This window comes from Neopelma chrysocephalum, unplaced genomic scaffold, assembly GCF_003984885.1.
Source record: "Neopelma chrysocephalum unplaced genomic scaffold, ASM398488v2 Primary Assembly neopelma1_91, whole genome shotgun sequence".
NCBI classification, from domain to species: Eukaryota; Metazoa; Chordata; class Aves; order Passeriformes; family Pipridae; genus Neopelma; species Neopelma chrysocephalum.
In genome coordinates, this window is record NW_020897753.1 from 2,572,794 (window position 1) to 2,586,515 (window position 13,722).

The 13,722-nt window shown below is 40.6% G+C and overlaps 3 protein-coding genes across 18 annotated transcripts in view; 2 read left to right on the top strand and 1 right to left on the bottom strand.

Moving 5' to 3' along the window:
- SLX4IP (SLX4 interacting protein) overlaps positions 1-726 on the bottom strand; it is a 70,478-nt gene extending 69,752 nt beyond the window's left edge. Inside the window, exon 1 of the mRNA XM_027693405.1 lies at positions 644-726. The gene's annotated coding sequence lies outside the window, so the exon portion shown is untranslated. The remainder of the gene's footprint in view (positions 1-643) is intronic.
- On the top strand, positions 239-8,992 carry MKKS (McKusick-Kaufman syndrome). Of its 16 annotated transcripts, XM_027693403.1 has the most exons (7): positions 659-1,059; positions 1,819-2,048; positions 3,678-4,567; positions 4,682-5,099; positions 5,575-5,750; positions 6,402-6,512; positions 6,989-8,992. In XM_027693403.1, exons 3-7 carry the CDS (start codon positions 4,109-4,111, stop codon positions 7,427-7,429), a joined length of 1,605 nt encoding a protein of 534 aa, XP_027549204.1. In that variant the 5' UTR covers positions 659-1,059; positions 1,819-2,048; positions 3,678-4,108; the 3' UTR covers positions 7,430-8,992. The 16 variants fall into 16 exon arrangements, with proteins under 16 accessions (XP_027549203.1, XP_027549197.1, XP_027549200.1 ...); XM_027693396.1 differs by lacking the exon at positions 659-1,059 and adding an exon at positions 322-342 and having other exon boundaries at positions 3,678-5,099; XM_027693388.1 differs by having other exon boundaries at positions 657-1,059; positions 3,678-5,099.
- Positions 8,993-12,472: 3,480 nt separating this feature from the next.
- Positions 12,473-13,722, top strand: part of PAK5 (p21 (RAC1) activated kinase 5) — a 313,912-nt gene continuing 312,662 nt past the window's right edge. Inside the window, exon 1 of the mRNA XM_027693383.1 lies at positions 12,473-12,982. The gene's annotated coding sequence lies outside the window, so the exon portion shown is untranslated. The remainder of the gene's footprint in view (positions 12,983-13,722) is intronic.

Below are 13,722 nucleotides of genomic sequence, written 5' to 3' on the forward strand. Positions count from 1 at the left end.
ATTAGGCATTAAATACTCGTCTTTTGGCTACAGTTATAAACTCTGCAACTATAAACAAAATTGAAAACTAACTCATCCATTAACACGTGAATATAAAACGAGATATTCTTGACAGCAGTGAGCATGGTGAGGAAAAGAGTGAATACAGGAAAAGTATTCCTGCAGCCATAGGAGTGAATACAAGAAAAGCGAAGCAGAAGAGTTAAGCAGAAGAGCTAAGGAAACACTGAGGTCAGGGAACGAAGTTCTTTTGCTCTTGTTTTGGCCAGAGCACCTTCGCCCGCCCACAGGAAAGCTCAGACAGGTGCGCGCTCGTGTAACGCGGAGTGACTGCAACAGGAGGTAAGCAAGGAAGAAAGTTCTGAGAGATATGTACATATTTTTTAAAGCGGCCGGGCACGGATGAGGCGCAGGGGGCGGCGCCGGAGCGAGCCCACCGAGGCGGCGCCTGAGGGAGGCGCGGCGGGAGCCAACCAGTACAACACCAGCTCTCCCCAAGCATCCCCTCGCAGGTTTAACTAACGAGGAAAGAGAGCCTGGAGCCCGAAGCGCGGCCGCGGCCGCTCCCGCAGGAGCCGGGCAGCCCAAGGCGGCCGTACCTCTCCCCTCACCGCGCCCGCCTCCCGCCGCTCTCCTGCCCTACCCAAAATGGCCGCGCCCGTCGCCACCGCCCGCCCTGCTCTGCCCGCACGCAAAATGGCAGCCAGGGGCTGAGGCGGGCCCGGGCTGCGAGTGACACAGCACTCGGCTAATGGCGGGCGGGGGGGGGCGCGGCGGTAGCGGAACGTCCGGGTCGTGCTTCCTTCTGCTGCTTCTTCTTCCTGCGAGGGCGCGTTTGAACGTGCCGGGGGCGGGTGAGTTTTCGCCTCCCCGGGAAGGCTCCTGGGCAGCGCCTTCCTCGCTCCCTCGCAAAGGGGAGAGAAGCCTCAGGTGCGCCGTACCCGCGGTCTCTGGCCCGAGGGAGCCGCTGCCCCTCAGCCGCCCACGCTTCAAGGTCGCTGGGACGCGAGGAAGAAGGAGGAGGGGATTGTGAGGGCTCCACATCGTCATGCTGGGGTGGTTAGTAGGGCTTTTACACCTGTCAGGTGGATGGAGTTGAGGAGGAGGAGGAGTAGGAGCACCTACTTCCTGAGTTGTAGGTTTGTAGCCGTTCAACCCAGTGAGATGTTTTGGCATAAAACCTGAGTATACGTGCGTTTTCTTCTTGAATTAGGTACTTCTTAAGGGAGAGTAGTGTTTTCCACCTTCTTATGATATAAGGATTAAATTATTCTGTTTGTGCTGGTGCTGTTGTAGCTTCCGGGTACCATAAGCTGGTCAGGCAGAGCCGCCACTTTGGGCAGGGTAAAGTGGGGTCAGAAGCATCACAACTTGCTTTGCCTCCAAGTTAAAAGTTCTATATTTATTCTCTTTTTAGCGCGGTTAGTCACTCCATTTTATTAACTACGGGGGGAGGAAAAAAAAAAAGGGTGTATTTTAAAACTGCTTTAAGGCTTCAAATATTTACCATCTGAGCAGTAACGTTTGTAATTAGATAAAGCTTTGTTGCTTTGTTGTGTTTAAGATTTAGCATGCCAAAGCTCGAAGCGAGTGCAGCAATTAACATTTCAAAATGCCTGAATTGAGGTTATTTTTGCATCTTTTTTTTTTTAAGTTCACAAAGTAAGACTTTCTTGTGTTGTTTTGTGTTTTAGTCATCTGCTGCACTGTAGTTAAAGGTATTAGCATTCAGCTTCATCTGTTCAGTGCTATTATTATAGCGTAAAAAAAAAAAGGATTTCTAGAATATATTTAAAATAATAAATTATCTTTACCTAGGTAGATGCCAGTTTGCAATGGGTCTTAAAACCATCTGGAAGGACTACAAAGTTCTGATTGTTATGGGAACTGGCCTTGGGCTGGTACACTGGGGCTGGTTTTACATCAAGTCCAGTCCTATTTTCCAAATGAAGACAGAGGACTATGTTCCAGAACCTGGGATTGTGACATACATGATGCAAAGCGATCAAAAAAATAAAGAAAAATAACATTAGTACTGTGTATTGTAGGTAAGTTGCTTAATTAGTTGTGTCTGTATCTTTGAGGGAGGAGATGAGTCAATTAAATGAGACTTTTCTAACAGATGCAGCCTTGCTGCTCTGACTTGAGTATTCTAGAGTTTTATTCTTCTTTGCAACTGAGTTAATCTTGTAGCTACACGACCCCAAAAAGTGCATGATAAAACTCAGAAAACTTCTGCTAAATCCCATATGATGAGATCACTTAAGTGATGGTGTTACGTGTCTTTAAAAGCAGATTCCAATAACTTCAAGGCAACAGTGCTACTCTTGTGACTGGGTCTGTAACAGTGTCCTTTCAGGCTCAAAACTGCCCAGAAACAGTTATGACTTTACATAGGAATGTATTCTGTAGGAACAGTAATTATACTGGAAAACTAAACAAAATTAAATATGAGGGAAGTTTAACTGCTGTGGAGATTGCATAGAAATGTAAATAAATATGTCTTTAAGTTTGAAAGTGTTTTAAGAACTGAAAAAGTTTCCTGTTAAGCATTTTAAAGTAAGAAACTTTTCTTTGAGTCAGATTTCTTAAAGTTGTTGGAACATCAGAAGCTTTTGTTTCTGAAGTGGTTGCCTGGCAAGCAGTGCTGAGTAGTTGAGTTCTTTTGTTTTTGAGTAAAACAGATGAACATCACTGTTTTCACTATCACTGTAAACTATCACACAAAACTATCACTGTAGTTTGGACACTTTAGTGAAATTTAGTAAAGTTTGTAGTGACCTGTTACTTATAGACCTGCAGGTTAAATAGTAGAGACTGGTGGTCAGAATTAAGGTTATTAACAATATAATATTCATATAACTGGTGTGCTGTTTTTTCTTTTTTTTTTACTGTATGCTTGTAGTAATTATCAGATTAATAGATTTTCTCAATTAAAAAGCATTCAGGTGCCCAGGTAAGGGCAAGGAGGCCAATGGCACCTGGCTTGTATCAAGGAATAGTGTACCCAGCGGGACCAGGGAAGTGAATGTCCCTCTGTACTTGGCACTGGTGAGGCTACACATCAAATTATGGGTTCAGCTCTGGACCCCCACTTCAGAAAGGACACTGGGGTGCTGGAGCGTGTCCAGAGAATGGCAACGGAGCTGGTGAAGGCTCTGGAGCAGAAATCTGATGAGGAGTGACTGAGGGAGCTGGGAATGGTTATCCTGGAGAAAAGGAGGCTCGAGGCAACCTCATCACTCTCCAAACCAAGGAGCTTTTAGTGAGGTGGGAGTCAGTCTCCCAAGTAACAAGTGATAGAACAAGAGGAAATGGCCTCAGGTTGTGCCAGGGGAGTTTTAGATTGGATATTAGGAAAGCTGTCTTCACAGAAAGGCTTGTCAAGCACAGGAACGGGCTGCCCAGGGAAGTGGCTGAGTCACCATCCCTGGAGGTATTTAATAGATGTGTAGATGTGACACCTGGGGACATGGTTCAGTGGTGGGCTTGGCAGTGCTGGGGGAACAGTTGGACTTGATCTTAAAGGTCTTTTCCAACCCAAATGATTCTGTGGTGCAGTGTTTGTCCTTACATGACTTTTTCTTTTTTTTTTTTGGATGAAAAATAAAATAGCAGTTCAAGCTATGCAATATTGTCATAAGATTATCCTAATACCTTTCTGGTTTTAATTGTAGGTGTAACTAACACTGAAGCTTTTCATCTGTGACTGTTGCCAGAAAAGATGAAGAAAACTACCTGGAACAGAAAGAACCTGCTGCTTGTAGTAGGACTGTCAGTTATAGGTGTCCATTTAGGAAGCATGCTTGTAAACTTTGTTGCAAAAAAATCTGCACAGTCACATTCAGAAGTTAAAAGAGATCGTCATGAGTGAAAATAGCTTCCTGCTGTCATTGTGCATCAATGTTGCAACATGATTTAAGCCTCATTTTAAGAAAGACATGATGAGCAGTCACAGGAACGTTATTGTACTGTATGTACTGTTTCACACTGAAAATGATAATCCTTATTAAAATGTACTACTTTTAGATTTTAAAAGTGCTATGAATTATAGATCCAAGTGCAAATGAATTGTTTTGTTGGCCAGAATTAAAATCTTACTTTGAAAATGTCTCGTCTCGAAGCTAAAAAGCCTCCGTTATTTATTAGCGAACCTTTAGCTAAAGACAGGGTGTGTCAGTCGCTGCTTCTGCTTAGCAGAATACTTAAATCTTCCTATGGTCCTGCTGGTAGACTCAAACAGCTCCACAACGGTGTGGGAGGCTGTGTTTGTACAACTTCCCAATCCTCAGCTCTCCTGAGGCACCTTTCCGTCAGCGATCCCGTGCTCCGTGTTGTGACAGCCTCTGTGCAGAACCACGTCTCGCACTTCAGCGACTGTGGCTTATTTACTGCCATCCTTTGCTGTAGCTTGATTGAAAGCTTTAGAAGCCTGAATGTTGCGTCTTGCACTGTCATTAAAATAACCAGGCACCTCCTGAGTTTGTGCATGGACTACCTGAAATCCAAGGCTTGTGGTTGCCGAGTGTCCGTGGATTTTAGCAGCGTTGAGACCCTGGTTTGTTTGGTACGTAGCGTTTTAACAAGCAAACCTGCTTGCATGCTTAATAAAACAGAAGTTGAGCATCTCGCCACGCTGGTTTTAAAGGCTTTTTTATTTACTGTTCCATGTCACGTTGAGACTAATGCTGTTTTAGGAAAGTGTGTGATAGTACCTGTGAAAGGAAGAAGAGTTATGGATTCTACAGTTCTTCCCGGACTACTGATAGAAACACCAGAAATTCAGCTGGGAAAACCACTTGCTGTCAAAAGAACTGGTTCAAACATGATCAAGATTGCACTTTTCTGTGTGTCCATGTCAGGAGACAGCTTCAGCCCCGAGGAAGGAACTATAGCAGTCTGTCATGGAATTTCTCTAGAAATGTCAGAGCTGAATCAGTTGCTGAATGTAGGGAAGCAGCTGGTTAACGATGGGGTCGGCCTTGTGGTGTGCCAGAAAGTGATCCATCCATCCTTGAAACAGTACCTGAAGGAGAACCTTGTCATGGCTGTGGACAGAGCTGGGCTGTCTCTGCTGGAGCCCCTGAGTCGGATGACAGGTAACAGGCGAGTTTTCTGTACTAAACAATTGTCCCCAAGTTTTCATCAGGAGATCAACATTATCTGGGGTGGTGTCATTGCAGAGTAAGGGTTCTTATTTCTGCCTGGATTCTCTTAGCAGCTGAGCAGGAGTTGTTTTTTTCCAGTCTGAAAACCATTTCTTAAGGCGAGATTGATCTTTTGCAGGTTCTAACAATGACATACCACACGTGTGATTACTGCTTGCTGCAGGAGGGATATCAAGTTATAGATACAGTTACTTTTTTTTTTTATTTCAAACTATCACCAAGTCTTGCACTTTGAACATGGTGGTTTCTGTTCGTGATTTCCTGCGTAGGTTGAAATGCCAGGTATTGAACAATATATATAGCTTATAAAGCCAAGGAGAAAAAAAGTTCACGTTTTATGAAATGCAACAGATAACTCTTCTGATGATGGTGCTACATGTTGTTCTCTGCTTTTCATAATTGGCAGGTTCAAAGCCTATAGCTTCCATACACTCGTTGTCTCCTGGTTGTTATGGCAGTTTGAAAGATGTCAGCATTGAGAGGGTTGCTTCCAAACATTTTGTGCATCTAATTCCTGAGGACACAGTTATCTGCAGCTTGATACTCTGTAACAGAAGTGAAACAGCATGGGATGAGTTGAAGGTAAGTAGATTTTCCTGAAATCTTTCCTTGAAAAGTCATGCTTTTAATGGAAAAATTAATGAGGAATAGAAATACTGTGAGTTTAGAAAAGTGATTTTTCGGTACATAAATTGAAGTTTACTTGTTTCCAGAATTTCAAAATCCTTGAAGTGCTCACATTCATTTATTGCCTCAGTTTTAATACAGGAAGTTTAGACACAGAAACATTTTTCACCTATTCTTGAAGCCAGTGCTGGATAAATATTTTCATTGTCGTTACTTGGTCAATGAGAGCATAAAAATAAAAACTGCCAGCAAAAGGCCAGCAGCAACACTTGCAATGGTAGTCAAGCATAGTTTTGCATTGAATAGTTGCTCTAGAAATGTCATTGATACTGATTGACTTTTTATATATAACCCTGTTTTGCAAAAAGAAGGAATAAAATGCATCTTTTTTTATTTCTACTTTTCCATAGCGTGGACAAATAAAGACAATTTCTCATTAAGTGAATATGGTTTTGGAAATCACTCAGCAGCTTTATATCCACATGTAATTCAAGATTCTGGAATCTGTACTAGAAACTACTGAAAACTTTATTCCAGTAGTTTTTTCTGTTGGGGCAAATGCTATTAATCATGGCATGTCTAACAAGAATTTTATGTGGTTTTCAGCGTGTCTGTGAAACTGCAGAACATGTGTTACAGTTGACAATGAAGGAACCTTTAGCATTGTTAGGAGGGGGCTGTACAGAAACTCACCTGGCTTCATACATAAGATACAAGGTATGTAAGACAAGGTTTTTTTAAAGCTGCTTAATATTCTTAAGAAACAAGAATTTATGTAGAATCACTGCTACAGTGAAAACACTTATCTCTTCTATGTTAATGTGGGATTTTTGCTGTCTAACTGCTGCTATAAAACAAAGGGGTCTATTTGTAGCGCTCGGTGTTAATTACATCTTTCAGACTTGTTAATGCTGTATTTGTACTTGTTAGTCTTTCTTTAGGTATCTATTATAGTAAGTGCGTGGTTTTAAGTGTTAAAAATGTGTAGAGTTTTTTTGTTGAAAGATGATAATGCAGAACTCCACTTTGACTCGTCTAGAAATCTTCCCTATTGTGGAATAATCAGGACATAAACATTTTTTAGTTAGAGCTGAACCATCTGGCTTGGAAAAAAAATGCAGCAGTGTGATCCATGTTTAAAATCACTTCCGTAAAACAGTGTTCTAACTTTTGGTTTTGGTTTCTTTTTTTAGAGTTCTAATCTGTCCACCAGCACTTTTCAAGACCTGGGTTGTTCTCAGACACAATATCAGTTGGTTGCTGATGGGTTTTGCCGTTCCCTGGAGTCTGTAGCTCGCTCTCTGAATCGTGATGGTGGAGAAATTCTTACAGACGTGGTTTATGGACACTGTTGGTTTGTTCCATCAGGTTTTCCCTCTGTCTCAAACTGGTCAGATGTAGCTTCAAAGTGTGGCTGTGGGATTAATGGTAACACAGAGGACCTCAGCTGGAGGATTTTGGAAGGCCAGTCTTGCTCTCCTGTTATACAGGGCTGCCCTAAAGAGCCCTCAGTAAAAGTTACTGACTTTCTGACATTGGACTGTTTTGCTGCAAAATGTAGTGGCCTGCAAGTAGCTCTGGAGACAACCAACCTGGTCCTGGATCTCTCATACGTAATTGAAGATCAAAATTAGCTCTGATTTTATGAGAATTGTGTTGCACAGCAAGATACTAAATTGAAAGCAGGGTGATATTTAACGTGTTAAGATACTTCATTTGGTTAGAAATGCACAACAGAAATTTTAAATTGAACAGTTGGCCAGTAATACTCTTCTTGTTGTTATTCTGCTGTGCTCTCAAGCATTTTCAGGTGTTTCACGTGTTCCCTCTGCATGAAGGAAAGTTTTGGATGTGTGTTAGCTCTGTGGCATCTTCAAAGGAATGGGAAACATGGATACCCTTGCTGAGTAAACATGTTATGGATTAGAATTTATGTAGTCTCTGCAAAAGCTTTACACATTCAAAAAGACTTTTGTAACGTAGCAGAACCTTATCACTGGTATTTTTAATTTTGCAGGTAAAAAAAAGGCTTTCCCGAGCAGGCATCTTGAGCCACTTGCTTTTAAATTTTGTTCTGAAGTTCTTGTCACCGTATACTATGTGCAGTTTCTGTTTCTAAATGGCTGGAAGATTTTAATTCATGTTTGTAATTTATTTAGCAAATTATAAAAGCTCATCCTAGAGCTTTTAAGGTAGGTAATAGAAGATTTGAAAAGAAATGGCAGACTGGGTGGAAAAACACTTCTGTGATTTGGACCTTGATTGTCTTCTGTGGAACACAGGACAGTCTGTGGTGAAGTTTCTGTCATTTAAGCAAAGCTGCAAGAAAGAATATCCCACTTTACCATTCAGTTAACTCTTTGACTGTGCATGGCTTCTTTTAATGAAGTAAGGCTTTAAGCTGCTCAGGCTTGTTTTGATCTTTAAATAAGACTGTAGACTGAAGGATCAGAACTTTTTCTCATTCTCAGCTTGCATGCAAGATCAAAAAGGGTGTTACAGTTTCTTGCTTAAACTCATTTTCTTTGCCACTCTTCTTCTCCCCCTTTGTTTTCAGTCACAAGGGACAAATTGTTCATGGTGTGCTTCTCCAGAAAACATCCAATTCAATTGTAGTCTAGTCTGCTTATTTGTTTCCTGGTCTCTTAAGTTTTTAATATATTTACTGAGTCTAAGCAGTAGAATTGTTTTGTATAACTCAGTTTTGAAATATGTAATTAAACCCAGATCTTTCCAGACCTTTTGTGCAAAGTCCTTTTAATTTTAAGAGCGTAAATAATCATTTTCTCACTGGGAAAAAAATTGGAAAGTTATTTAAAGTTCTTTATCTTTTTATGACACAAAATGATTGTTTCAGTGCTATAGGCATCCTTTGGGAACTTGGGGAAGAATGTTACAAGGGTTGAGAATGGAGGCTGTTCAAAGCTGATTAATAAAAAGGCTGCTTTCATATCTTGATCCTCCCATATACCATGAACCATATGAAAACATCAGGAATAATGAAGCCAAATGATGGTGTATATCTTCAGGCACAGAAGAATCTTGGTAATACTTCATCTAATTATGAGTCTCTAACTCAGAGTGCTGAATTAGAGTATTTTACTTTCTATAATAGCAGCTTGTTATGCATGGAAAAATGTTGAGTTTAGTGACTACTGCTGTGAAATGAAAATTAAAACAGTATTTGAGTAGAAGTATCTGTGAGTGTTCTTTTGTGTTGGTATCTGAAGGTCGGTTCACAGCTCTTGAATCAGAGCTGACAACGGTTTTTATTTTCTCCCGAAGAAAATCACAGATTAGAAAACTATGAAAAAATTAAATTTGAGTTTTGGTAAATCAAATTTTAGCTAAAAATTAATTTATACCTGAAGTAAAAATTGTTTCATATATAGATAGTTTTAATAACAATGAGTTTTTGTCTCCCCCTGACTGAAAAGGATAAATAAGCAGCTGACTCTGCTGCTTATGGACAGTTCAGGTTCAGTTGTCAGTTATGCCTCTTGAACCTTTAGTGGTTAGTGTTGCCTCATCTTTAATGGGTAACATGAGTAATACAACTTCAGATATTGTTTAAAATGCAAGTAAATAGAATTTTGACTCTCAATTCAACAGCAGCTGTTGAACTTTCATATTTGAAAGGGTTTCCCCCTGTTTTAAGTTGACAAAATAAAATATCCCCAGTTGCAAGGCCTCTGAGAAGCCACTGTGGTTTTATTCCTGTTGCCCTTAGCATTAAACTTTGTTCTGTGGGAAAAATTAACATTATACAAGTATTATTAAGAGACAAGTGTTTCTGATCACGACCCCAGTCATGTCTGATTTCCACAGATTGCTCAGAGGCTATTAATTTAAACTTTCATAATTCTACTGATAATGCACAAGAAGTAAGAAAATTCATCACCAGCCTTCTCAGCTGTGTTAGTGCTCGAGGCCTAGCAGGAGAAAAAAAAAGTGCTGATATTATAATCAATCAGGTCAGCATATTTAGGTAAGATGCAAGTTTAATATAGTTGCTCCTCAGTTCATTGTTTGGTATTTGAAAGTGAATACCTGAAAGTGCTGATTAATTTAGGGTTCTTTGTTTCTATTATTGTGTCCTGTTTCAAGTAGACATACCATTAAATATTACTATTTTGGCATTGGCTAACAATGCAGAATACTTGCTTTTCACTGATTCTGCTACTGGTTTGTGAATTTGTACAGTCACTGAGCCATATCTGAGGTCTTTTTCTGTGTATTTTCTAAAACGGGAACAAAGATTTGTGGGTGAAGAGTTTGAAGATCCAGATGTAAAGTGAAGAACTACTTGCTGTACAGGAACAAAGAAAGAGATATTTAGGAAAAAAACTCAAATCCTTGCTAAAATATTAGAGTAATTTCATGAAGGGAACTTTGGCCAGGATTTATGTAGACTCTGCTTGGTAAAACACCCCCTGTTCTCCTTGTATATTGAATGCATTTTCTTTTTCTCTGAAGTTTCAACTACAGTATGTCACTGTTTCTAACAGTAATCTGATTTATAGCTTTACATCTTCAGTACACACACACAGAGAAATGTGACCTTAAAGCTCTGTGCAGGAATGGTTGAAATTCAAGATGAGCATTGTCAGACACGTCAGCAATCCTTACTGTATATATCATGTATGTCTTCAGAGTCTGTGCTCTGCATTTTGGAGCAGATGTTCATATGCTTCTAATCCTTGAAGACAGGGTAAAAACAGAGTTGTGTGTTTGGGAAACCTAACCTTACTATATTGGTAGCATAACATGACCTTGTTGGTTTTTATTTTTTTTTTATTTGAGTGTTTGGGCATTTCTAGGCTGACCAGCTAACGCTGTTATAGCGTTAGATCTGTCTTGGTAAGTAAAGAGTATTTATTACTGTCAAAGCTTGTAAGAAAAATAGTGCCTGGAACATCACAAGCAGAGTAGAGCGTGTACAAAAGAATTCGCCTTACCCAAAACCTGAAATTCTGAATTATACTTATGCCCTTATTTTGCTGTACTGAGTAGCAAAATGTGGTATTTATCACATTTTCAGCAGTGCCATGTGAACTGAGTCATGTAAGTACTACACTCTTTAATCTCAGAAAAATCAATATCTGTGAGTCAGTCAATGTCTTAGCAAGAACTTTAACTCAATTTGCATTTACTGCTGTTCTGAAGATGCAGAAAGAGCGTGGTTTTATTGCAAGGGGACTACCTCCAGCATGCTTATAATCTGCACAGACAGGCTTTTTGAGAAGTCACATTACAATGTTTATTTCTAGAATATTAGTAGCTTTTATCCATTATTGTAAATATAAGTTACTTCTGTTTGCCAGCAGAGACAAGTTGCACAGTACTAATAAATAACTTTTTGACCAGTAACACTGTGATCTTAAATTCTCAGTTAAGAAGTACTTTTACTTTTTGTCTGTATGCATTGCACGGTATAAATTAGTCGTGCACATTATAAACTCAAAAACATGTACAGATTTATTCTTTATGCTGGAAGGAGAAATGTAGTTGCAGCATATGTAGGTAGAGCCACCATGTCATTAGTCCAGACAACAATAAAATTAATTGCAGAATAGGTTTCAGGATTGGGCTGGGCACTTTGTATCTTTAACCGTGCTGACTTCCATTATTCTTGACCTAACCATTAAACACAGATACAGATCTTGTAGGCATTCTTCCTGCAGGGTTTTATTTTCATACCTTACTGCAAACATCTCTGTAAACTCGAACCTTCAAATCTGCTTGCACATGAAAAGCTTTTATTCAAGCTTTCATCATGTGCCTGGAAGGCCCCAGCTGTGTGTGTCTGCTTTCTGCAAGCTGATTACTGGTGTCCTTGTTATTTTCTGTCCTGACAACATCATCTCTATTCAGGTACATATTAAATACACGTGAAATGATAGCTGCTTATTATGGTAACACTATTACATGTTGTCTGCTAAGTGTTTATGTGGCAGCATCACGATGTCAACAGCTATTCCTTATTGGTACCTTTTTTTTTTAATAAACCATTAAGTCTAGTCTCTTCTCCCTTAAGGTTTTATGATATTGGTAGTCTGATGTGTTATACGTTGTAAAAAAAAAAAAAAAGAAGTTTGGGGAAAAAATGAGTTCCCTCCTCTGTGGTGATGGCTTGTGTGTGGGCTGTGCGGGCTCCTCTGCTGATGGATGGTGCTCTCAGGGGTGAGGGCTGAGTGATTTTTCTTTTCAGAGAACTGTAGGTACTGTGGTACTTCCAGTTCTTGGAAGACTTTGTGACTTTGAGAGGCAGAAGCAAAACTATTTCACCCTCGTTTATCACTCCTTGTAATTAATATTACTCCTGCCAGGTGCCTGCCCAGCTGCTCGCTCACCCCTCAGCTCAACAGAGGGAGAAAACTGGGTGAAAAACCTCCTGGCTCGAGTAAAACCTCCTCCTGCCATGTTTCCCACATTTTCCCCTTATATTCTTCGCTACCAAGGGGCATTTTGGCCTTTGTTAAATCTGTTTGAGCAGAGTTGCCACAGGCATGGGTCTGAGGGCTGGGCTGGGCCCGGTGGTGCAGCTGCTGGAACCCGCCGCTCCCCACAGAGGCCCCTCAAGCACCTCACAGGCAGCCATTTTGTGAGCCCTCCTAAAGCTGCTGAGCAATGTGAAAAAATCACTGATTTCAAAGAAACTCTGACCCAAGGAGGAGCCCTAGAGATGTCAGCAAAGCCAATCCTGAGGGAGGCACTGGGAAAAAGAGTTTTTTCCTTGTGCAGTGAGCCCTTCAGGAGGGTTATGGGCTACACCTGGAGATCAGCCAGCCGGGGGGCTGACCTCAGAAAACAGGCAGGGGCAAAGAAAAAGCCAGCTTCTGTTGGACGTGGATGATGTAAAGGTGTGGTTGCTGTGACAGGCTGCCCTGCTTCCCCCAGAGGCAGATCCAGGGTAGTTATGCACTATATGTGGATAAACAAGGTTTGAAGATGTGAGGACTGAGGAGCTTCCTGAAGTGGGCCCTTTCTGGGAAGGCTGAGATTGCTTCCCAGTATCTTTGAGATGGCCCAACATGTTCAGATGGGAAGGCCACCTACTCACACCCATAAAAGACTCCTCAAGCGTGGTCTGAGGATAAAAGTGTGTATGTGATACAGACAGAGGATTGACCCACGGCCCCTCCATCATCACATGAATGTGGCAGTCCATGAGGTGACTCCAAAAAGTGAGTTTTTCTATATTTACTTTTGTCTCAGCATGTTGCCTTCTAAACAGGTGTGTGTGTGTAGCACGGCTGTCTGTCTGCCAGGCTTTTTTCTCTTTTTTTTAGCTTTGTACTGCTTCATTTTTAAGCAGTGAAGAAAATATTTCTTCTGTAACTAACAAAGGTAGGACAAAGTCTTCACTTGCTGTTTTTCTTCTCTGCGATTGCCAACAGAGGTGAAGAAAGGAAAATTAGTCCTTTAGTTTGTACCTGAGTTCTTTTTGAGTATTTAAAATCGTGATCCAAGAAAGGATCTCCTGAAACTGTCTGTCCTGTATTGCTGAAGTGTCATGTAGCTGTGATCAGCATTGCACTGAATTCCATGTTTTGTGTTTGGCCCAGATATCTTTGCTGAATGAGGTTTTGAACTGTCCTGTCATGATACTTTACTTGTTAACATGAATCTGTCCATAATTTTATGTTTTTTCAGGCACTGAAGTGTTTGGTCTGGCCACTCAAATGTGTGAGTGTTCCATAGCTGGGAACATTTCTAATTGAAAGTTGTTCTCAGCTGAAACATGGTCAATCAGGCAGTAGCTAAGGCAGTAGCTAAGATGTCCTTGGTGTATCTTTCCTTTGAAATTACCTGTTTTATATGTGTTGGTAATTAGGAGAATATGATACAAAATGCTAAGAAATTGGAATTCTTGAACCCTGTATTGAATAATCCAGTCTTCTTTTTCTTTTTTTTTTAATTTTTC